General features: G+C 39.0%; 1 protein-coding gene and 1 long non-coding RNA gene across 2 annotated transcripts in view; both read left to right on the top strand.

Moving 5' to 3' along the window:
• LPGAT1 (lysophosphatidylglycerol acyltransferase 1) overlaps positions 1-3,626 on the top strand; it is a 63,952-nt gene extending 60,326 nt beyond the window's left edge. The window contains exons 7-8 of the mRNA XM_075204216.1: positions 925-1,031; positions 2,628-3,626. Of these exons, the coding sequence (XP_075060317.1) occupies positions 925-1,031; positions 2,628-2,779 (259 nt within the window). The 3' untranslated portion in view covers positions 2,780-3,626. The remainder of the gene's footprint in view (positions 1-924; positions 1,032-2,627) is intronic.
• A 39-nt stretch (positions 3,627-3,665) lies between these two features.
• LOC142144895 (uncharacterized) lies at positions 3,666-6,189 on the top strand. Its single transcript, XR_012689796.1, has 2 exons — positions 3,666-5,663; positions 5,817-6,189. It is a non-coding gene; the product is annotated as an uncharacterized LOC142144895 (long non-coding RNA).
• The last annotated feature ends 19,655 nt before the right edge of the window (positions 6,190-25,844 follow it).

The raw sequence follows: 25,844 nt of genomic DNA, 5'->3' as shown, positions 1-25,844 counted from the left end.
CCCATAGTAACAAGATGTTTGCTTACATTTTTTAAGCTGCTCTAGAAAAATAATAGGTAGAATTTGATAGGTTATGATCATGATAATAACCAATTTAGGAAAATAATATAATAAGGTAATCCTAAAAAAATGAGTTTTAGATATCATGGCTTCTGTCAAATCTGTGTGTCGGCAAACAAAGGGCTCATGTATTTTATAGTATGCTTCGGAGATCTTCTGTTTGGTCGATGTTCATCTAATGTTTTTATTGCCCAGGCAACTGAATTTAAGAGATTACATTTTTTCTTTGACCAGACAAGTCCATATTTTGGGTCACTCCAATTGTAGTGTATATTCCTTATAGGGGAAAATTAATACTTGAAAGCAATACTTTCCATAATCCATTTTTGAGGATAGTTCGGGATAAATTTGTAACCGCTGTAATTAACCACAAAACATGGGTCAATGTGATATACATGTCCAATTAGGAACCTATAGGTTTAATGTATATCCCCAATGAATCAATATTACATAATCATGTTTAATATATGTATGTGCAAAAAATTATTCTAGGGTTAGAAGACTTAATGCCCTATCTCTTCATGTATTTTTGTTCTACTTTTTCCCCCCCCCCCATCGTTTTTCTCATTGAATATATTAATAAATGATTATTTATATATTTACGCTCTTGAAAACAGTCACCCTTTGTGTTTATAAAGAAGCTTATATTAAAATATCAAGGACATTCAATGATCTCCAAGTGTGAAATAACTCCTTTCTGGGAGATGGGGACGATATATTGGTGAGCCAGAGAGATGCCTCCGAGCAGAGATCAATAATCCTACACTTGGCATTTCACCAAACTGTTGTTGATTCGTATTGGTCAGGGCACTGCTCGTCGCCCTGATAACTGATCTAATCCTTTTCGCTTTCTTTTGCAAACAGAATTTATCCTATCAAAGATGTTCCAATGGAAACAGAAGCATTAACAAATTGGTTATATCAGCGCTTTGTGGAAAAAGAGGAGCTGTTGTCACACTTCTACCAAACAGGTATAATGTCGGCTAATAAGCAAAAAGGAATAATATAGCTCTAATAAACCACTAATGCACTGAGAATTTAAGTATGTAAATATTTATAGAAAATTTCTCACAAATCACCAGGTTATTGCGATCCTATAAAACATGGATATCGTCTACGACTTACTACCAATGTAGTGCGCACAACATTAATAAATTACAAACACAACATAAAGCTAGTATAGTATAGCTTACACAAATATAGATGGCTGCTACTATATATAGGGGCCCATCTCCTGAATGACATAATCCAAAACGTTCCGGAGTTTGGACAATGTCCAAAGACGCAAAGTGTTATACTTCGCAATATTAAAGTTCAGTTGTAAAATTAGCTAATATATGGCTTATAGGTTCTAGAGTAACTGTTTTTCAGCGAAGTTACAATCCGTTTTTGTGGAAGGAAAGGTAGACCTACCTACATTTTAAAATGGTTTTTATGCAAACACTTCCTTAAACTTCATTAAATATAAGTGTCTGTTTGCAAGCCCTTTTTTTCCTTATAGGGGTCAACTTGAATGGGCCTAACCCCAAATCCTTAATTGAATAATAACTCCCAAATTTAATTTGTTGTGAGGGAGGTGGAGCCAGTTTATGGCACAGGTATGTGAATACCTCCTCGTATAAGAAGGTTAGAGTAGGGGTGTTGAGCCATCTTGCCATAACCTTAATTGTTACTTTATAAGCTAAACTAAGTGAGCATTGTTAGTACACGGTGTCATTACTTCACTAAAAAATAATATTTCACAGCAACGTGTAATTTTCTCCACCTTTGGCTAAATCTGTGCTGTCCATGATTATCCCATTAAGATTTTTGCTTTATTAAGTCCTGCAATGATCTTAATTCAGGTTTTAGTTTGCGAATTGGTTTACCGTATTTTAATAACCTTTTCATATTCCCCTTCTATAATGCAAAACAGAGTAAGTGAGCAAAGGCAAATCTTGAATATTTGCACTGCTTGATTTGTAGATACTTAGAAGTGTCAGGTACGCTGTGTATATATCAATACACAAAATAAAGGCCTGCTCAACAAAATGTCTGGTTGTCTTCCTCTTCATAGTGATTGCCCCAGCAGCCAAAAATGTCCAAAAGTTTCCCCCTGGCTAACCCTGGCTTTGCTACACCTCTGGCTTTAGTGGGATATGTCATTGTTGTGAGGCACTTTAGGAAATTGGTTTTGTTTTGTTTTTTATCCCATGTGTTTCCTTGTGTCCTACATGCTGCTGAATTCTGGTTTAAGCTTTGGGCCTTGACCCGTGGATTTGTTATGTAAAGTGCACGATGAAGGACAGCCATTTTGTTGCCTGAACCATGAGGAGGCAGCCGGTCCATTCATTAGGAACAAGTCGCCTCGACGACTTCCTAGTGAGTTAATAGGCTGCGATCCCAGTGATGTCACTAATTCCTGAGGATTTAATAGGCTGCTTACTCAGAGATGTCACTGTGTCCTGAACGGATAGACTCCATTATCATGAATCTTAGTTCAGCTAACAAAATGGCCGCTGCCACTATGGGTGGACAATACTAATGGAGAGAATATAATTAATTTCCCCCCTCTTCCTTTCTTCCAGGTGGTTTTCCTCCCCCGCAGGGACAGAAGAAGGCCATGCCAAGGGAGATGACCCTAAGCAACATCTGGCTGCTCCTTGTACAGTCGCTGGCGTTTTTGTCAGGGTACATGTGGTACTGCGTTCTTCACTATTTTTATCAACGCCTATTTTAAAAGCTCAATGGGGACCTGAGGATTAAAATGTAGGCAATTTCAAGCTCTTGCGAAAGAGTATCATGTTATCTGTGTGAATGTGAATAACATCACAGTCAAGAAACTAGCTGACTTATTCATATTTTTTTGTTTTTTTTTTAATATATATATAATTATAATTTTATTTTTCTTTTTTTTTCTTTTGCATTTTAAGCTCTAATTGGGGCTGTTTTAAACTCACGTGATATTATGGATCAGTGTCAGTGACCTGCTAATGTATTTTTAGCAAATGGGCATGATTCCTTCTCGATCCTTTTTTCAAAGATGAAGGGTTTACTCAAGACTGGAGGCATCATCGTTTCCTAATAATAAAAATATTCTGAAGGAAGAAACTTCGGCAAGTGCATAACTGTAGTTGGCAGCAATCTGCCAGTCTTTGATCTCTGATTGGGTGTTTTTCCCAAGTTACCGCCCACAAAACAAGACTGTGAAATGCGTTGACTTTTTTTTTCTTTTGCATTACTCTGTAATGCCCAAGGAACGCGTTGTCACACAGAGTCTGGTGAGATTCCATAGAATAGGTTTCTGTTCTCCTGCCCTGTTCTCTATGTCCTTCATGGCATTACAAAATTATGTATCCAACCTAACAAAGATCGAGATGGTCATTCTTGTTTTATGTTTACCACAATGCACCTGGTTTACTTGTACACGTCTTCTCGCTCCTGAGGATGTCCATTTACCTGTAAAAGTTAATTATTATTTCTTTGTGTGTTAGTGCGCACCATTTTGTATGTGAATTTTATCAGTGTAGTGTTTTGTGTTTTTTTTTTTGTTTTTTTTTTCTATTTGCACTTTTTTTTGTTTCAACAGTTAATTTGGAACATAAACAGTCCACAGAATTTTAAGTGCTAAATCTTTTAGAGCCCACATCTGATCATATTTCATCAGGGAAGTTCCCTCAGCTGAAATGTCTTGTTATATTAGTGTAATTCTGTTTTCATGGCACTACATGTATGTGACAAGCAACGAGGCGATGGCCGAGAGAATGATGTTGTTTTGCCAATCCCAGAAGCGACTCTGACCGTATGTGTCCAATATTCTTTTGTTCAGTCCCTCGAACCGGTCACAGGAGCGCGGCTGATTGCGTTTAAGGGCATTGCGTAGTCCAGTTTCGTAGCACAATATACAGATGTCCCTTACTCCTGCTGAGCAGCCGTAGGAATACCATGTAGAGGTGGATATGAATTTCAGAGGCTGTCTTCATGACTGAAAGCCACAGCGGAGAAGAAGAAAAAAAATTGGTGCCAAACTCTCTCTCTCTCCATCCACTGCCCGAGAGGCCGTTAATGTATTTGTATCCATGGCAACAGTCGAGGGACGTTGTAACCCCATAAATTTCAATTTAATTCTAGGATGAAACAGCGGAGAGGAGGCCATTTTGAATACATCTCTACGTACCCATTACCGTTGATTTTAATGCAAATGTAATTTTCTTGCTAAAACGGGACACTGTATCTGGGTCAGATAAGCCAAAAAATGAATATAACAGAGATTAAGAGATCATTTTCTGCCACCCGGACAAAGCAGATATCCCAGGCAATGTTTGCAGCTGTTTGTTGTTCGTATGCATAGGACATGTCTGTTATACAGAGAATACTCATATACAGTGAGGAGTAAAGTGAAGTTTTTATCCTTGCAATGTGTTACTGCCAGATTTAATTTTGCAATGAACGAAGGTGCGATTCTGCGACCATTTTGGTTGGCGCTTAACCTTTGTGACTAGATTTGGTTTGACATCTTCTGTTCTCTAATAGCTGCGATGTCGCTCATTCTAAAACGATATCTGGATACGTCTTGGAAAATCTATAAAGGAAACGTTACTATAGTATCTGACCCAATATTACTCCAAAATACATATTTTCATTAACACAGTTTTTCTCATATTTTGTTATCCAGTACATTTAAGATGATTATGACATCAGACTTTAAAAACAAACAAGATAAAAAAAAGCTTAAATCTGCCATTAAAATACAAAATAACACGATCAGCCACTCTTATTTCTGACAGCAAGCCAAGCGGTGTGGCGTTAAAACAACCTAGGATTTCTCAGTAGGGAAAAAATTGGTTTGTCCTTAAAATATTGTTTTGTACGAAAGGTTGTCCTGACATTGTACAGTGTATGAATTGGTCATCTGACAACATAAAAGGAATACAAAGATTTCTCTGTAGGTGTTTTTATGTGACTCTGTGGTCTAATACGCAGTAATACGCTGTGTATAATAGCACATTATAGTGCTAGGCCCATTTCAGCTTGGCTCAGTGTTTGCACTGTGCTAATTCAGCTCTACCATTGTCAGACATCAGCATGGGGGGTTAATTGGGGTGGAGCAGACTGGAATAATAGCGCAGAGCAGAGAGTCCTTTAATTGTCTAATAAACCCCAGGTCATGTGATAAGTACTCAGAAATTGGCAGGTATAGGATCTCCCTGTGTCCACTGCCCAGAGACCAGGTAAATAAATTATCGATGCTCTGTACAGAGGACCTTACATCAACTTTTGCACACTGCCCTTTGCCTGGCATAGAGCATAATAAAATAGATTGTGTGCTGTATGCAAATACTCTGACTAGACATACAGCACGCTGTGGTGGATTCCTTCATCCCGTTCCTCTGCCTCGTGGTGAACACAAAGCTCTGTGCCGGTCACCTCTTAAGTATTGGGGCATTTCCTTACATTTATTTATTATCTTAAACCCCTCAAACGTAAAATGCTCTATATAGTAATGGATGTAAAAATGAATAGGTCCTCTGATATCTAGCTCACACTGCCATTACACTGATAGTCTGCAGGTTACACTCACAGTCTGGTGTGTCGTAAACGATTTAGTTGCTGAAGTAAAACTAGTTTGGTAGAGCAGGCCTGTCCAACCTGCGGCCCTCCAGGTGTTGTGAAACTACAAGCCCCAGCATGCTTTGCCAGTAGACAACCAGTTGATAGCTGGAAGGGCATGCTGGGACTTGTAGTTCACAACATCTGGAGGGCCGCATGTTGGACAGGCCTGGTGTAGACTGACCATGGATCCAAAGAGGGACATTTTCTATTTACCATGTGTGATGTGGGTAGACCTGTTTTGTTACCGCTCTGACACCAGATGATAGGGGGATATTTATCATAACTGCCTATGGTCTCTTCGTAGTGACACTGCTGATAAAAGATGAAGGGACAATTGTAAACGAGGACCATATTTATTGGCTATGTCGTTTTTGAGCTTTTTTACATACATACATACATACATACATACATTTTTTCATACAGTAACTGGGTCCAAAGTGAGCTGTATCCTATGTATGCGTTGTCACTGGCCAACAAAGTTGACAACCAAGTCTGTGCAATTTGGTCAAACACATGAATGGGCCAAAATGTGTCTCGCACTAGGTGAAACTATACTGTGCCTATTAATGACATTTGGGTGGTCCAAGTTGGAGGCTTTTCACTGGTTGCAACTTGAGTAAATGCTTGTGAATGATCTGTATCAGGCCTGGCCAACCTGTGGCTCTTCAGATGTTTGTGAAACTACAAGTCCCAGCATGCCCCGACAGGTATAATCTGGCTATCTACTGGCAAAGCATGCTGGGGCTTGTAGTTTCACAACACCTGGAGAGCCTCAGATTGGCCTGGCCTGATCTATATCCTACTTCACACGTAATAAGATTGCCACTTACATAGCAATTTGATCAGTCAGTTTTGTTATGTTTCAAATTGGACAGATATCGGTATCAGTGGGTTGCAAACGATCTCAACCTTGATTGTGCTGTGCAATGTGGTGACATTTGTTGTATTTGTACAATCAAAATTGAAAGGATCATTGTTACTGTACGTAATCTGTTCTGGCAGATCAAACTGTGGGTATGGTGGAATTAATGGATCAGTCAGGCTTGTCAACAGTTTAAACACACATTAAAAACCTGACTGTACCGATTTAATGTCCTGTGTGTAGTTAAATTGGTGTTAGATCTGATTGATCATCAATGGTATCAGCCGATTGCAAACTACTAAATCATTGGGGGGGGGGGGGGGGGGGGGCTTTTAAGGTTGTGCTACGGTTTTGAATTAAAAATAAGGGACTGACTGTCTAATCTGCTCGTATCAAACCTTCATGATTTGTATAAAGGTATGGCCAATGTGAACACTGTATTTTACTTAACCACTCCAATGAGATTTCCTACAAAATTAAAGGAAATTCATTGTTTTAATTGATATTCTCTTAGTGATAACATAGTCAACAAATTGTTGATTTTTGTTTTTGCTGCCTTTTGGATGAAATACTGCACATATTAATGCTCTCTTAGACACACTGCTATCAAAGTTCTGTATAATTTAAATGTTATTTTACTATAATATTTAGAAGCGTTTAAATGATTTGTATGGATAAGTTTTCAAAAAAGTCTGCATTTTTACTGTTCCGTCTTCATAACAAACTAAACAAATTTTGTATTTAATACTAATTGCCTGATAGTGTGGAATAAAACCCTTAGATTTCTATTGTGCTCACTAATAGACCCCAGTGTAAGTCATAGGCTTATGTGGCCATATTGAAAGCCAATTCCATTTTTGGGTGCTAAGCCCTAGTGGCTGGATTGGCGTATGTGTGGCCGACTCTACAACAAACTACGGTTAACTTTCATTTGTTCAGAGAAGCGGATCCGGTTCTATCAGAACTCACAAGTACTGCAGTTCAGCCATAAGGCAGCAGAACGCTTCCTTATAATCCTCATGTCTAAAAAGCAGAAGTGGGTGGAAATTTTTTATTTTACTAGTTCACAGAAACAGACAAGCCATGTGGATTAGGACTGTATTGTTTAACTGGTTATTGAAGAATGCTGAGGTTTTAGAAGTACCCCGGTATCAGCTGTGTGGTTTGTAACTCAGTCATTGACTATATGTAAAATCTTTATTGAGGAGCGTCCTTGTGGCTGCAGTTGAGAGTATATATTACAGTATATATGGTGACTATTGCTGTGATCTTAATAAATGCCTATTATATCTTATTGTGTAATAATATAGGAAAGAAAATGCTAAAAGATCTCCAGACAGAGAAGAATATGGCTGCATTATCAAACACCATGTGGTAGGCAGGGGTTAAACTCTTAAACTGGGTGATCTGCAATCGATGGTCTTAAAATCTGAAAAAAAAAAAAAAAAAATATATATATATATATATATATATATATATATATATATATATATATATATATATATATATATATATATATATATATTTTACAGCGTTGCACTAAATGGTCCATTCTTACTGCAGCCCGTTAGAATGTATTCAGTATTAGAATTCAGCGTTTCACTCTCATTCCCAGAATCCTTAGCGTAGGGTGAACATGGAGAAGTCTCTGTACAACATATGCTGCTATTTATGAGAACATTCTGAAGGATATGAGAGGTTTACATAATCTGCTTTCTTCATATTAGTATTAAGACTGTTGTAGGTGGTCAAAAAGCAATTTCAGAATTATTGGATATAATTTAAAATCAGTATATCAAATGACTGCTGGGGAAACAGGTGCTTGTTGCATACATATAAATATATAATTAATTTGAAAGATCTTTCAGAATTGACTAATGTTTTTTGAGATTATGGAGTTTATTTAATGGTACTATGTGTGCATTTGTACTGTAACTCATACTTGCCTACTTTTGGCAAGTTGTATTCGGGAGAAGGGCGTGTCTAGAGGGTGGGAGGGGGTGGAGCGCAGTGATTCCCGTCATTTAGGCCCCGCCCCCGGCGACAAATATGCTGTTTTGTTACGGGGCAGGCCCAAAATGATGCTATTCACCGCGAATCGCGCCATTTTAGCACTGCAGATGCAGGAGATTTGCCAGCTCTCCCAGGAGTCCCGTGAGACCGACCCGAATTTCGGGAGTCTCCTGGACATTCCGGGAGAGTTGGCAAGTATGCTGTAACTTAGAGCAGGTATTGGGTTATGGTACATTAATAAATAAGATCTAATATGGCCTCGGTATACTGCTGATGAGCCTAAAACTAAAACAACTAGTTTTACTGCTCTGCAGGGCTTGTCATCTACACAGAGTAGAGGCAGCCATTTTCTTAGCTGAATTAATATTCGGGCTATCCATTTACTAGCTACTGTTGATATCACTGAGGTATGAGGCACTCTGTACCTCATTCCTCATTGAATGAACAAGTTCCTTGGACATTAATAAGCTTCATTCTCATGCATATTGATTTCATCCCATAAAATGGCTGCCTCCAGTAGGCGTAGGTGAAAAGTGCACTTCAAAGGAATTCATTCACTCATCATACTTTAATCAGATTAATGGTACATCACCTGGGAAACGCATAAGGTATATAAATTTGTCCAAAGTCTCCCCTTGTTTTTTTGAACAGTTTAACTACGAGACCCAGCTGGACGACCATAGGGGGTCGTCCCCTCTCACCGGTGAAGTGATTGGTGGTGTTTGGCAATTCTGTCTCTGGTCCATATGAAAGTTGTTAAAGACATTTTGAACCGTTCAGGAATATTTGAGTACCTGTATTAAAGAGAAATGTATTCTAACTAGCTCACACTCCTGTCTTAGTGGTCCAATTAACATTTCAGTAAATGTAAAGCTCAGTTTTGGAGTTCACAGAAAAGTTATGTTTGTCCCAAAATAAGTTTAATTTCTTGTGTTTAGAAGAAATAGAAAACCATATACTGTACAGAGATGTATGGATTTATGCACTAAAGTGTATGTCATGGCCATCACAAATTCTATGTAATATCATTGTTTTTAATGATTCTTGCGCACAATTGTATTTTATTTTATTTTGTCAGGCAGTTTGCACTGATTAGGATTACTATAGGATATCTAATTTCTTCCAGGTTTCAAAACTGAGCTATTTATTGCTATTTTTTATTAAATATTCATTGTGTTGAATTATGCTTCTAAATAAAGCACTGTTTGGTGTACAACATTGAAATACTTGGGACCAAAGCTGCATCAATGTCCAAATTCCAACAAAAAACTAACTGCTGTAAGTAAAAAAATGTAAAGTAAAAATGTTGGCAAGTATCTTTTTACCATGTACCATCTATCTCCTCAGAGTGGGGGCCATTTTGTGGGTTGAACCAATATTGAAATCCCAGAGAAACCAGTGACCTCACTGTGGTACTTTGTGGTAACTCGAAGGCAGTCATTATTGTTCCTAGTGATCAGATTTGAATGTTGGTTTATGTCCGCAACAAAATGGCTGCCTCTACTGACTGCTCATTGTCCCATGTTCACTGGTTCCAAGTGAAAGGCTGCATCCTCGTGAAGCCCACAAAATGGCTGCCTCCACTCTGTGCAAGCAACAGATACACTTAAGGCTTCAGTATGCCAAATGAAGAGCCTGTTTTAGTGAAGCCACAAACAAATATAAAAAAAAATTCTTCCCCTCCCTACATTGTATTTTTTACTGTATTAAAAAGTCTAGAAATCAACAAAGCCATTGATATTGTTTAGTCTTTCTTGTGTGCAAAACTACATGTGACATAACTGGCTCACACACCTTCTTCAGCTGGGAGTGGAGTGTCTTCAGTATCCACTTCATTTTTATATTTTGTTCAGACTTTAGTTTGTGTAGCCTTAAACAGCGTTTATGTTGGATTTCTTTTAAAATTGACATTAAATGCTATGTTTGTACAACAACATCACTGCCACCATTTTGTTGACTTGTAGGCTTTTTAGACGCTGTTAATTTGTCTTTGTACCTGCATGTCATGTGTGATGAATGACTGAATGTAAACTGTGGTGACTATTCATTTTTGTAAAGGGCTGGTCACAATTGGATTAACTTTGTATGTCATGATATTTTTTTTTTTTTTAAAGACGGAAATGTTAGTTGTATTATATAAAACCAAAAATATATAAGTTACAAAGTCCATTTGTCGAATATATATATATTTTATTTTAAGGGTTTTATTTTCTTTCTTGTAAAGTAAGGAATATGAAACACCATTTACAAATATGACTTTTAGTAACACAAACTTTATTCCACACCAGCATATTGGTGGGTAACCTCACCAAGGATAAATGCTGTTTTTTTCTTTCCTTAATGCAGCTATGTCTTAAAAGAAATTTATTTTCACAATTAAAGGACCACTAAATCCCAAATTTTAATATTTATGTATGAACCTTGAAGGTAAAAGTTACCTCACCTCTCGACTACAGACGCCTGAAGCTTCGAGTATTTGTTAAGCCCACAAAATCATGATGGTATGATTTGATCACCCTTATATTTGCAATGCAAATACCCTACTTCTAATCCACAAAATAGATACCTTGACCTAAATATTTACAACACTTTCCCACGCTCCCACCCATCGGGACCTTTTTAAAATAGAAAATAGTAGATTTCAATAGGGTTTATACGTGCAAGTGTCTCTGAATCAAGACCAAACAACCTGCGGCTCTCTATTGCTGCTTTGAACTACAAGCCCCAGCATGCTTTGCTAGGTGATAGTTGGCAGGGTATGCTGGGACTTGTAGTTTCACAACACTTTATTGTCCAGGTCTGTTCTAAATCTGTTGCATAATGCAGTTAATGTCCAGGTTACTATCCTTTCACTCGGAGTACACAGCACGCACCTTCCAGAAGTTCTAATTACTATGGGACAGTCCCTTATAGATCTCTTATGGAGGGTGCATAGTCCCCATCTTTTCAGCCGATGGTTATGACAGATGAAGAGCACAGATCTGAAGGTAAAACGTGTGTAGTCTGTACTCATGAATCGGCTGCTGTTCGGGACTATAATGATTTTACTGACTGAAAAAAACCATATAATGATATAGCATCAAGAGAAATTTTCTGTGGTGTGTACATACATACTAAATGTGTGAGTACAATTGTTCACTATGGGTTTCAGTTTCAATTAAAACATATTTTGGGTTTAATCTTCAATAAATATCCTATGCTAGGAGTGTTCACCCAATAGTAGAAAATAAATGGTGGCCTATACATCCTGGGATCATGATTCACGCATTTGTCCTGTCGTCCTGTTGGGAAGTTGCTGCTCTAATCGGTCTAGTTTTTTATTTTTTTTAAACGTTTATAATGTCTTGGCATACAGGGTCTTCTAGAACCGGGTTGGCCTTCTATTTTGGTGATGACCCCAATTTCAAAACGGGAAACTAGATTCTGGATGTACAAAATAGGACATTTTCCACGTTTCCCTATCCCTGCTCTGTAAATCGGCTATGTACAATGTACTTTGATCTCTCTTTCAGTATCCGTCTCCTCCGTGAATCTGTAATCCGTCTCCCCTCTATTCTGCGACAGAGAAGCCTGTATGTACTAGCCTTAACTTGCATATCCTAGCTGAACGCTTTAACACAAACACTTTTGTTTTTTGTGTTGTGAATCTTGAAATGTACCAAACGGTACTTCATATTTCCTTCAACATCTTTGTAGATGATTAAAAATATTTTACTGAGCAAATCTGTGTCAATCACACATACCATGAGTTGAGATGGGTTTTATTTTGTGTGGCTCTGAAAATAAATCTAACTCCACCCTTAATTGATAATACATTGATTTGCTAATCATTGTTTTCATTGTTCTATTCTCTTATTGTGGAAAAAAAACAAAAAACTTTCTGCTGCACTGAAGATTAGTTTGTTGTTGAATTGTATCCAAGACTACAGTTTTCCTTTCTGCTAGCCAAGGATTCTTGTAGTAAATAGGAGGATGTGAAGGCTCAGATTAGTAACTATTTTGATATTGGTCAGCTGGATTCTCCTGCATATGAGCAAATGTGTTTTTTTTACAATGTGCTTTAGTTCCAAAAGAAGACAGATGATTAGACTTTAGCAAAATTACGTGGCAAACTTGGGTAAAAGTTTTCCCCGTAATGTCTGATGAGCCACAGGTTGCTTTTGTAGTTATGCTATATCAACGCCAAGGAACGCCTATGATCCTGAACTGTTTCTGTCCATTCATAACATGCAATTCGCCATTTTTAAACCACAATTGGGTACAAACCTTATAGAAGCAAACTGCCATATAAACACATTGAATAATTAAAGGGAAGCTCCCACTGTAACAGCATTCTGTGCCCCAAGCAGATTTATTTAGTCATTACCCTTAAACAACAGATCTCTGAGTTGATCTGTTGTCGTGTCCAAGGGCAACACAAATTAATCTGTCCGGAAGATGGAATAAACTAAAGGCGTGGTTCCCATTTTTATTGCTTCATCAGCATGCCAAAAATGGGGATTATGTACCCTCAAATATAGGTGTGGTTGACTGGACAGGGTGGGTCTTAGTTTGTCCTGATGATGCACTTTTAAATATTGAGGTATGGGTTTGGATCTAGTGTTTTAAAGGTAAACCAGAGTTCACATTTCCCTGTTGCTTTGTGTTACATTATTATTTAAAATAATCATAAATATGGTTTAGTATATTTCTGAGGCCAGTCTAACCAAGAAGTATTCCGTACTGACCAGTCCTCCAAACACGTGTACAAACAGCTATTGTTTCTGCTTGATAAACACCAGTGTGTATTTTAAATGTTTTCAATTTCTGGTACAAAAATCTGTATTTTTAATGGGGTTTACCCTTTGGCTTTGGGAAATGTAAGATGTGTGAGCGATTATGGTCATATCTTCATTCTGATCTGATAGAAATCAATAAATTTTTACCTCTCAGGACTTGTAATTGTTTTATTTTATGTGTGTCTTGATGTTACTGAAATGTTATCTTTGTGATGTTAAAATCTGTTGGTGACATGAAAAATCTAAATGTTCTGGATTTCTATATTTTCTGGTACTGCATAACACATAAATTTACCATGTTGAACAAAGAAATGGAAATGAAATATGGTAATGTAGTAAGCTTGTGTTGGGGTTTTTGTTTTGTTACGGTACCCTTGGTGGGACTGACATGATTGTTAAAGATCAGCCTCATTGTGATCAGAGATCAACATGAGGGTGGATGAATACTTGTATACAACAGTGGGCAAATCTTATTTTTATAATGAATTTACTTTTTAGTCAAGGTTACAGAATGGGGTAAAGAAAAGTAAAATTGACGGGGAGGGTATAGCTGGTGGGAACATTGATTGTCTCTCTTTCAAACTTTTGTCCTATTTCCCTCGTCCCCTTTTACCTCCAAACTACTGGAGCGTCTTGTGTATAACCCGCCTCTTACTACATTCTGCCTGCCAGGCTTCCACCCCCAACACTCCACTGAGACTGCACTCACAAAAGTGATCAATGATTTACTTACAGCAAGTCTAAGGGTCTCTTCTCCATACTCCTCTTCTTGGACCTCTCTGCAGCTTAAGACACTGTTGATTACCCTCTTCTCCTGCACACCTTTCATGCATTGACCTTCGTGATACTTATTTCCTGGTTCTTCTCAAACCGCTCTTCTTGTGTCCCTATATCTGGCACATCATCATCATCATGTATTTATATAGCGCCACTGATTCTGCAGCGCTGAACAGAGAACTCATTTACATCAGCCCCTGCCTCGTTGTAACTTACAGTCTAAATTCCCTATTATATAATAAAATATAAAATTTTAATAGTCCATACATATTTTTCATATGTTTGGCCTGTATATTTTTGTATTCTGTTTCATTATTCTTATGTATTGTGCATATGTCTTGCTGGCACACTGTGGATCACGAGCATGCGCAGTGATAACCCAATGAGATATATATTGTATCACATTATGAAATACGTGTTATTTGTTTTATAGTCATTTATAGTTATTGATGATCTAGTTATTTTTATGCTTTGAGATCTTATTTGATGTATCATCACTTGATGGATGATATGGATCGATCTCCTGTACTATTTAGAATTTACACAAATATCTTAATAGAATTAAACCTAGTATACAAAGTTTATCCAGCGTAATAATTTTCACCGGGAGATGTCCCGAAATTCTTTGAAATATACTTTGAAATATTTGATTTTATTCACTTACTTATTCACTATGTTAATCCATCACTTCCGATTCTGCTCTTTTAGCGATAAAGCTAATTCCATCTTCCGCGCATGTGCGTTGAGTGGCGGTCACCGCGCATGTGCCAACATGGCGCGGCTTCGTTATAAATAGCCGCAGTTGTTGTAACATGTATATTCTGTGCTCCTGATGAAGTCTTGGGTGTTACAAGACGAAACGCGTTGAGCTGTATCCAGCGTTATTTCCATTACCTCATGTGAGTGCTTTTATTATTTTAATAAATTTTTTGTACATATACCAAATCATCTTCTTTTTCCAATCCTATGCATTTTCACCACCTGTATGAGGCTGGGATTATGAAGTCATTGGTTTATATGTTATAAGTATCCATCAGACGTGAGACGTTTCATGATATCTGGTGCGCACATTTTATTACACACTTTGTTGCACTCATTTGGGTGTCCTGTATATAGTTATCTGAGACAACAATCTCAGACATTCCATAGGATTGTGGGGTATTTGGTGAACGGCCCTTACCTACTGCATCTCAGTGTTATGCTATGTTTGCTCTTTCCATATTGTTTTATTGATTGGCGGAGACTTGGAGGATTACAAGTATAGCAGAGACTACTCCACCCTCTCCTGGAGACCTATTGCTGCTTGCTTACCTTACGGTACGCATACTATTACACATTTCCACCTTGTATATTCGATATTCCACTTAGAGGCGCCCTGCCTGTTCTTGTGTTTCAGCATATATATATATATATATATATATATATATATATATATATATATATATATATATATATATATATACATACATACATACACACACACACACACACACACACACACACACACACACACACACACACACACACACACACACACACACACACCTAGAGAGAGAGAGACTAGGGGTAATTTTGATAGCAGCCAATTAACCTACCAGTATGTTTTTGGAGTGTGGGAGGAAACCGGTGCACCCGGAGGAAACCCATGCAAACATGGGGAGAAATACAAACGCCACACAGAGAAGGCCAATAGTTGGGAATTGAACTCATGACGCCAGTGCTGTGAGGCAGAAGTGCTAACCACTAAGCCACCGTGCTCCCCTCCACTACCTGTTGGGGTCCCACAAGGTTCTGTTCTAGGCCCTCTGCTTTTCTCACGATATACCTTGTGGAAAACTAATTTGCTTATTCGGGCCCCCAGTACCAACTCTACACTGACACAACCCAAATCTATCACCTCCCCAGACCTATCCCCTTCTGTACAATCTTGTGTAACCAACCAACTGTCTGATAGCCACTGCCTTGGTGTCACACTTGACTCCAACCTCACATCCAGTATCTCTCCCAGTCCAGTCACCTCCACCTTAGAATTATTGCCAGAATACACCCTTTTCTTACACTAACAGGCTATCAAAATTGGTATCCATTGTTTCCTCATCTTCCGTTTTAACTACTGCAACCTACTGCTAGATCTTCCTCTCTTGCTGCTGCACCACTTTACAAATCTGGGTATCCTTGTCCTCCAGAATTCTATTCAAATTATTCTCCCTCTACAAAGCCCTCAACACCACTTCATACAGCTCAAATCTCATCTCCCAAGTACTCGCCCTCTTATACCACTTTCATACTGCCGCCCCAGCAATATCCCGGGTTTTTGAAGCCGGACTTTTGCAGGGTCTCGGAGCGTCCCAGCTCAGAAACACCATTCATACTGCACCTTGGACCCGGGAATTTCCCGGGTTGACCCCATTCATACTGCACAAGTCTGTGCCCTGGCAATTTGTGGGCGTCATCACCAGACCACTTTTCATTGGCTGAAAGCTGGAATATGAAAAAAATATCTCTCTCTCTCTCTCGTTTTTAGACCCGCGATTTTTCACTTGTACCATTCATACTGCAGCAAGACCCGGGTCGTTTGAGCTGGCCCCGGGAAAAACCCGGGATTTTGGTGCAGTATGAATGGGGTATTGGAGCTGCCTCTAACCCGTGCCTCGTCTCTGGTAACTGCCTCTCACTCCCGCCTACAAGACTTCTCTTGTGCTGCTCCCCACTTATGGAATTCCCTACCACACTCTTTCAGGCTTTTTCTTCAAGTCTTGAAATACTTTCTGAAAACCCCAGCTCTTTATTAAATCTTACCCTACTCCCACCTATACTACGTCCACTAGTGGACCCTCACAACTGTTCCAATCTCCACTCTGAGCCACACTTACACCTCTTGTCTCAGTTGTGCCCTCTTCCACTTACAATTTAAATTCTCCTACCCTTTGTTTTCATGTTGGCACTTATTTTGTCTTCTATTGTATTCCATGTTTTCCCTACTGTATGGCGCTGTGGAGCACTGACACCTTTTTACACATCTATGATATAAGGACATGGGGCCTGATTCATAAAATAAAGCAAACAATTGAGTAACTTTGGACCTTGGCAAAACCATGTATCATTGGAGGGGGCGGTAAATTTTAAAATGTGGGGATTTAAAGTTGGGGAAGGATATGTCCTATATCTATCAACTTTTACATTTCAGTATAAAAATAAAGCTATATAAAGTATTTGTGTCCTACATGAAAAAAACAGCTAATATTTTCCTTATGTGTAAAATAATAAACTCATTTGCACCCCTTGCATTGCAACATGGTTTTGCAAAGATTCAAAGTTGCTCATTTTTTTTGCTTTACTTTCCTTAATGCATCAGGCCCATAGTGTGGTCTATATTAATTACTAAGTCCGATAGCTTGTAACATGTCAAAACAAACACCTCCATAGTAGGTTAGAACTGGATAGGAAGTGGGTGCTTGAGGTGGCGAAGATAACGTTTTTAGGCAATCAAAATGTTCAGCATTGGGGGACATTTTATGAAAACTTCCATGAATAACTGTAGAGAAGGAGATTTTACCCACGGCAACTTATCAGATTCTAACTGTCCTCTTTCTAGTACATTTTGCATAATGAAAGCCAGGTTGGTAGCTATAGGCATCACCTTTGTTACTCAAGGAACAACTTTTGCAATGTTGGAGTCATTCATGGCCCTCCTGATTAACAGTCATTTCTTCCTCTTGCCTGAACCCAAACCCCCTTATTCCTGGATCTGCTTTATATCTCTAGGATAAACTCTTTCACTGACCCCCCAAATGTATCCCTGTGGTTCCCAGAGATTTGACATTTTGTTGTATTTTATACATCACATTGTTATTTGTATTGTACGTGGATTGTGTACGAGCGCACTGTAGGTGTCTCATGAACGTAAGATAGAAGAAGTGTCTGGTTTTTCAGTACAGATCTTCCGTCCCTCTTCTGACTTGCTGGGAGGGTGTGCACTTATGTAATCCAGGGTTTGATTTTTATCAGCAGTTTGGTTGGTGTGAACATATCGCACTGTTTTACCCGTTTGACATCTCCATAGGATTTACTGCAATGCCAAACCCGTACAAACACAATAGTAATAGTAAACATAATAGTTTACTATTATGTTTACTAATTACTATTATGTTACTATTAAGTAAACCTAATAGTAACATAATAGTACTTAGAATTAAATAAACAGAATAAATCAACCATTAAGTAAAAATACACATGATAATCATTTATCTATAAAATTTGAGTCCCATATACCTAAACCAAACTGTCTTCCTGTCCTCCTATCTCTTTCCTTATCTCTCCTTCTCCTGCTCTTTGCTTTTTTTTTTCTGTACTATCTTTCCCATTTCCCACGATATGATGCCCAAATAATATTTACTCTTATGGTGCTGCCAGAATAAACAATAAAAAAATGCTTGGGTGGACTGAATAATCATTATCCCAAGCCTAGGAAAGTAATGATGGGGTAGATATTGTCGCACACACCACAAGGGTTACTGTGGGGACAGTATTTTTCTGATGAGATCCCCATGCAGAGCCTTTCCGGGACTCCTCCGTTTTACGGATTCGGCTGAACGTTGGGGTGGTTAAGGTTAAGCTGGAGGATCCGTTTAATGTTGGCCAACAAAATGAATTTGCTGATTCTGTATTACTGAGGCAGAGTCGTGGGTCTCTGATTATGGCCCACACAGCTTATTATGGTAACTTTTCCTACCTATTCAATTTGGACAGTCAAGTTTGGAGATGTTCTGTTCTGCTTTTATAATACAGTTCTGGTTTTGGTGAAAACGGGACTCTTTAAAGTGAGATCCTGAATGCATTTGAAGTAACTGCTTACTAAGAAGTAAGATGACAGAATAGAATGGATAATTGAATTGTAGAATACCAGCATGCACTCTCCTACTGCTTGCTAAAGCTGGGTACACACTACACTGTTTTCGTCCAATAATCTGCTCAAACAGCCGACATACGACCGCTCGTTCAAAAGTCGGGTCAGTGTGTGCAGTGACACGATGGTCGAAAGTCTGCCCAAATGGACGATTATCGCCTCATTTGGTTGGTTGTACCGTTTAATATTTTCGTTCCAATCTCGTTTCCGCTGTTTAGTGTGTATAAACTTCCGACCGATCCACAACAGTGAGTACGAAATTACAGTCATTGCTCACGACAACATGGCTGTAAAAAGTCGCTAAAGGGACGTCTGCTCTTCCCTTTATCGTCCTAAACAAGGCTAGTGTGTATGCAGTCCATGGACCGAGCGATCGGAACATCGATCGCATGTAAAATCGCTCAGCATAAAAAGTTGGTAGAAATTTCTGTAGTGTTTACCCAGCTTAAGTCCTTCATCAAGGTGCAGGAGCTGACTTTATTTTTGTACAATTGTGCCCACTTTTCTGCCTGGAGTGTTCATAGGTGCACGTCCACATCAGTGTCTGCACTCCCTGGAGATCAAACTAATCTGTGGGATTGTGTGTACAATGGAAAATGTGCATAATGGAAATGGTAAAAATGACACTTCAATGTCTACAACCACTTTAGGATTACCCAAATCATTTCATTGTCTTCTCTTCTAAAATACCACCCAGTGTAGCAATATTTGTGTTAATTGAACCATGAGGGTAAAGGGGCACCAGGATGATCTTTACTGTGTCACTTTTGTGAGTTGTAATGTTTTTATTATAAATTAGCTTTTCTGTAAAAGTGCAAATGCACCCTGCTGAAAGTATAGGACGACTCCTGATGAAATCCCCAAGTACCTGTAAATTCCTTTGTAGAGGGTAAAATAATGTGTATTGATCCTGTATTTATACCCTTACAAAAATGTACCATGACCAAGGCTGGGTTCTACTACATGAAGGGGACAACAAGTATGGGGGACCCCTGCAATAGTGAAAATCAACCCTAGGCTCGGTCACTATCAACAAGGGGACCCGCAGAGTATGGGCACCATATCATAGTCCAGCCAGACCAGACTGAGTCTCTATTTGCCCCCCAAAAAAAAACATTATAGGCCCCATCCCAAAAATTACCAACTCAGCGCTGAGGTTCTTTCCTGCGCACATGGGTTCTACGTACCAGAGTAGTGAGAAAGATTGAGATCCCTAGAGTCCACAGTGGTCCCAGTATAATGGTAAGGAGTCCATAGAACCCAATTCCATTATACTAGAATAATAAAATGTTAATAAAACAGACATTATTGTTTATTTACATTGAAATAAAACTCCCCAAACCCTCATTCACCAGCTAATAAAATAAATTAATTCTTGATTTTATAATCCGAAAAGATATAATCAAATGGATATTGTAATCTACAGGTAAAGTTCTCTTATTTATCCATTGGAATGCTTTTTGTATTCCATAGGAAATGTAACATTTACCACCCCCCCCCCTATAAAAAAAGATGATGCAAACTGCACCACTTGGAGATCCGCTGCAGCATGACAGTGAGCTGAATTTACAGAGACTGCAGTTAGCCACTCTAGCAACCACAAGCAATTTCCCCCACTCGCTACTTTGTGATTAACTGGCATTCTCAGGGACTCCCTGTTTTGAGAGTAGAGGTACATGGAGATTAACAATGCTAGGAAGCTCCAGTCATGTCAATGGCTCATTCCTTTCAATGAACTTTCTACATGTAGCGCACACCTCGATTTAAATGAATGTGTCATTGGAGTGAATACGCCATTGACATGAATAGAGAAAAATATAGTGCACAATCCACTCTCTTCATCCCAGGGCAAGAGCACTAACTGCGACACACCAGCAACACTGCAAATAAATCAAACTTTGGCTATCAGATTAGTCCCCAGCCAGTTCCCCGATGCTTCAGGCTTCGGCAGGGGCAGTTCAGCCAGCGCATCTCCATGGTCATGTGATCTCCTTTGCGCTGATGGAGATCAGTGTGTAAGCCCTCCAATCAGGGAAGGGACAGTGGAGCGTGCTCTTCCTAATTCCTTTTTTTTGCGGGCTCCAGAGGTTGTCTGCAGTCGGTCTGCTGTAAGTAGGTGAGTAAGGGGCATATTATGAAAAAAATATATATCCCAATGTGCAATATAATGTAGAGGTCTAAAAACAGAAAAGGATAGTGTGCTATCTATGAGATGTGCTCCTGGCAATGGGGGAGGCAGAGAACGAGAATTAGATTTACTAAAATTTGTGGGAGGCTGATGGGTATGTGGGGGATCTGATGGTATATATTGGACATATAGGGAGGCTGAGGTTCATGTGGGCCATTTATGATTTTTTTCTTCAGTTCAGTTGTTCTCTTCGGCAACTGTGGATGTGATTTTTATGTGAAATTATGTTATGTATGTGTATGCACACACATGTAAAAGCTAGGCTAGTTGACTCTTCGCAGAATCTATCATTGTTCTTTGGCTGTTAGACTGTTTGGCCAACCCTGGTATAGTGATTGACAGCTAGAATGTGATCGGTTTCTATGGGCATTGCCTCCACTTTTCCTTTTTTGAAGTTTTAATAAATCCCCACAATATGTGAGTACCAAGGTTATGCCATCTCCCACCGATAGGAATATGTGAGTACCAAGGTTATGCCATCTCCCACCGATAGGAATATGTGAGCACGGGCGGATCTAGAAAACTACTGTACCCAGGGCAATTTTAATTTTAGGGGGGGGGGGGCGATTTAGGCCCCGCTCTTTCTAACATCTTAGGCTGCCGACGGCTGCACACTATGTGCAGGTCCGTCCAGCCGTGACAGGCAGGGACAGTGTGCTGCCCAGCTGCTCTGATTGTGTTTTAAACACAATCGGAGCAGCCGGGCAGCACACTGTTCCTGCCTGTCACAGCTGGACGGACCTGCACATACTTTGCAGCCGTCGGCAGCAAGTGTCCGCCACTGTATGTGAGTACCAAGGTTATGCCATCTCCCACCGATAGGAATATGTGAGTACCAAGGTTATGCCATCTCCCACCGAAGGGTTGTTTGTAAGGACCATATGTAAATCTATGGCTGCTTCTCATATTTGGAAATAACGAGTGTAGTGACTAAAACCTATATCTTTAAGTGCTGTTCAATACAATTTGCAGTCAGATTACATATTACCCATTTTTACTTGTTACACTACACTGTATAGTTGTTCCATTAAAGACATTTTTAATGTTTTTATACAAAGTTACACTATTTTCTAGTAAAAACAAGTCCTTATTTGGATAATAAAATTGTCCTTTTTATTTATTTTTCTTGTCCTCCCATTTTATTTTTTATTTTTTTGCTGTGCTTAAGAAATTAGATGTCTTATATTTAGTTTTCAAATTTACTGCTTTTTAATGTATGGTGCTGACTAATGTTAATATGTAAAAATGTATTCTATAAAAGTCATGTTTTATCACGATTATTAAGCCTCTTACAGTTTTAACTCTATAAGAAGAGATGGAAGAGGTGGAACATGGTGGTTTAATTTTATATAATAAGGAATACAAGGAGGAACAATTTAAATTATTGAAATTGAGTTTTTAAATGAAATTATTTACAGCTGTATCCCAAACTTAATTGTCTCCTAAAATATCATCTATGTATAATCATCATCATCGCCAATTATTTATATAGCGCCACCAACTCTGCAGCGCTGTACAGAGAATATTTGTCACTCACTCACATTAGTCCCTGCCCCATTGGAGCTTACAGTCTAAATTCCCTAACATACATACACACGGACTAGTGTTAATTTTGATAGTAGCCAATTAACCTACTAGTATGTCTTTGGCGTGTGGGAGGAAACCGGAGCACCCAGACTTAACCAATGCAAACACGGGGAGAACATACAAACTCCACACAGATAAGGCCATGGTTGGGAATTGAACTCATGACCCCAGTGCTGTGAGGCAGAAGTGCTAACCACTCCCTATAAACATATTCGGTTTCACAAGAGTCATTGTAAAACAAAAACCGTTGGAACTATTTCAGTAACATACACAGGTAGTTTGACATTGAACAGCTTTGACCAGACTAACCTGTCACTGACTGATATCACAAATAGCTGTTGTGATGTCACTTGGCTCCAGAATAAGTCTGTGCTTGGCATAGAACAGTCAGTAGTCAGATGCCAGTCAGCCAGTGTGTACTGTATTTAGTCACTGTCTATTTCTGTGGTTGTCACTGTTAGATTTGACATCACACGGTGTAAGGTAAACATTTTATATCTGGAAACATTATTATTTTTATACATGAAAATTGTTAAAATGTAAAAATTGACCTCACTCATAAGAGATATATATTGCAAAATATAGTTAAATTCCAACATCCTAAATGGAAAACTCTTGAATTAATCAGCTTAATTGGTTTAATTAAATAGTGTGAAGTTTACTCTGTTGTTATGATGTAAATCAGGCCTGGCCAAACTGTGGCACTCCAGATTTTGTGAAACTACAAGTCCCGGCATACCTTACCAGCTATTGATTCTTTCTACTGGCAAAGCATGCTGGGGCTCGTAGTTTCACAACACTTGGAGAGTCACAGGTTGGCCTGGCCTGATATAAATAATTCAAATCTTTTTATTTTTTTTCCCAATCAATTGAATAATGTAGAATGAAGTCCTTTTATCTAAGAGCAAAGATTACAATAGTGGGCTCTTATTCCTGTTTGCATTATCCATGCAGTAGCGCACAACTGTAGATCAAAAGTTGTATTTCAAGAATACAGCGGGAAGCAAATGTTGTTTTTGACTGGTACAAATGACATTATTAGCAGATGAAGACTTAGCAGTACTAGACTGAAAGGCAGATTACGTCAAGATATTTGTGGCTAGAGGATGGGAGTGAGTTTTAGGCAGCCAAGTATTGTGTGTAATGAGGTAATTCTGCCTGATTATGAGAGTCAAGAAAAAGAAAGTAGACAGCACTGGGGAGTAGTCCAATAACAAAGTCTTTAAAAGTATAAACCAATTTATCAGCTATGGCAGTAATAATCTCTCCAGAGAATTGGCTTACTCAATGCTAAATGTAAAAACAAGTTATTTATTTAGCAATCGTACATTAAAAATCTTGACACTGGAGGACTAAATAGCGTATTAGCATAAATAACAAACAGCAGAGAATGGTTAAAAAAACAAATCAAAATAACTCCCTATGGAAGATAATTTGGGGAGTGTCTCCTCCAGGTGACCATTAGTCAGTAAAGCTGGGTACACACTACAGAAATTTCGACCAACTTTTTATGCCGTGCGATTTTACATGCTATCGATGGTCCGATCGCTCGGTCCATGGACTGTATACACACTAGCCTTGTTTAGGACGATAAAGGGAAGAGCGGACGTCCCTTAAGCGACTTTTTACAGCCATGTTGGCGTGAGCAATGACTGTAATTTCATACTCACTGTTGTGGATCGGTCGGAAGTTTATACACACTACACAGCGGAAACGAGATTGGAACGAAAATATTAAACGGTACGACCAACCAACAGAGGCGACAATCGTCCATTTGGGCAGACTTTCGACCATCGTTTCACTGCACACACTGACCCGACTTTTGAACGAGCGGTCGTATGTCGGCTGATTTAGCCGATTATTGGATGAAAACTGTATAGTGTGTACCCAGATTAAGGGACAGTGCTATTCCCAACCCTGGAACTCCACTCTATCTCTGCGTTGTCATTAAGCTGATAGAACCAACTGGTTACTGCTAAATACTTCCTGGCCAAGTGCAGGAAGAGTAAAACTTTTTATAGTTCCTGTCATCAAATATATTATCTGTCCTCAGTCTGAGTCTGGGCAAAAACTGTTTATTTTCTTAAGTCATATTTCCCTATATAATGTTGTCATCCAAAACCTAGTTCTGACTTATTAACTCCTTGACTTTTAACATAGTAAAAAAAAAGTATTTTATGAAGGTTGCTAAATGTCCCACTAGCATTTCTGATGGAAAAATGTTCCATGTTATATTTTATGATATCCTGTATGGTAATTATTAACTTCCAGATGACAATGACCATATGGACAGAACCCTTTTATACTGCGAATATGACGTTCTTATCTTTGGCCTTGTGTGCAATGGTCCCAATTACGGTTTCACTCTTTATCCGGTTGTTGCACAATTATTTATATCTTCTGCTGTTTCCTGGTTCCCAGTTGAGCTGGTGGCTTTATATCACCCTGGATATCTGTGACATGGTGATGTCACTGTGATGCATGATGGGCACATTTTTTAGCATAAAACAATCTGTAGCTTTCCACACACATCTGATCAGTTGATTGTAAGCTGCCCAACCAGCCAGTGTTCCGCACGGAGCAGTAGGTCGGTGACTGGGCACGTGATCTTTCTGGGTTTGCTAGAAATATTCTAATAGATTATGGCATGCAGATTATTTTGAGCTGTGATCATATTTTGGTAATTTGCCAATATCTGTTTTGGCCTTTTTGCATGTATGGCCAGCTTAAGACCAAAAGGTGTCTTAGGCAGTGGATCAGTTTTGGGCCCCCCTTTGTCAGTGTCCATGGTGCCCACTATTGATTGTATTAGCAGCAAGTGCCCATATCTACCAGGAGTGTTTATACACCCGTAGCCAGTTCCTGTAATTTATACCAACAGTGCTTTAATACTTTATCTTCCTCTCCTGCCACTACTGCACTAACCAGGAGTCCAAATACAATGACTGCATGAAGGGGTGAGTGACGGGCAGGGCTGGGGCAATTGCTGGAGGCACATTTTTCTCACTCGGAAGTGGCTCCCCCCGCACCCCTCTCCACTTCGATGTAAGGGCGGCATCCTCTGCTCTACAGACTGTGACA

The sequence above is a fragment of the Mixophyes fleayi genome, chromosome 3, assembly GCF_038048845.1.
Source record: "Mixophyes fleayi isolate aMixFle1 chromosome 3, aMixFle1.hap1, whole genome shotgun sequence".
Lineage (NCBI taxonomy): Eukaryota > Metazoa > Chordata > Amphibia > Anura > Limnodynastidae > Mixophyes > Mixophyes fleayi.
This window is presented reverse-complemented; position numbering and strand designations above follow the sequence as displayed.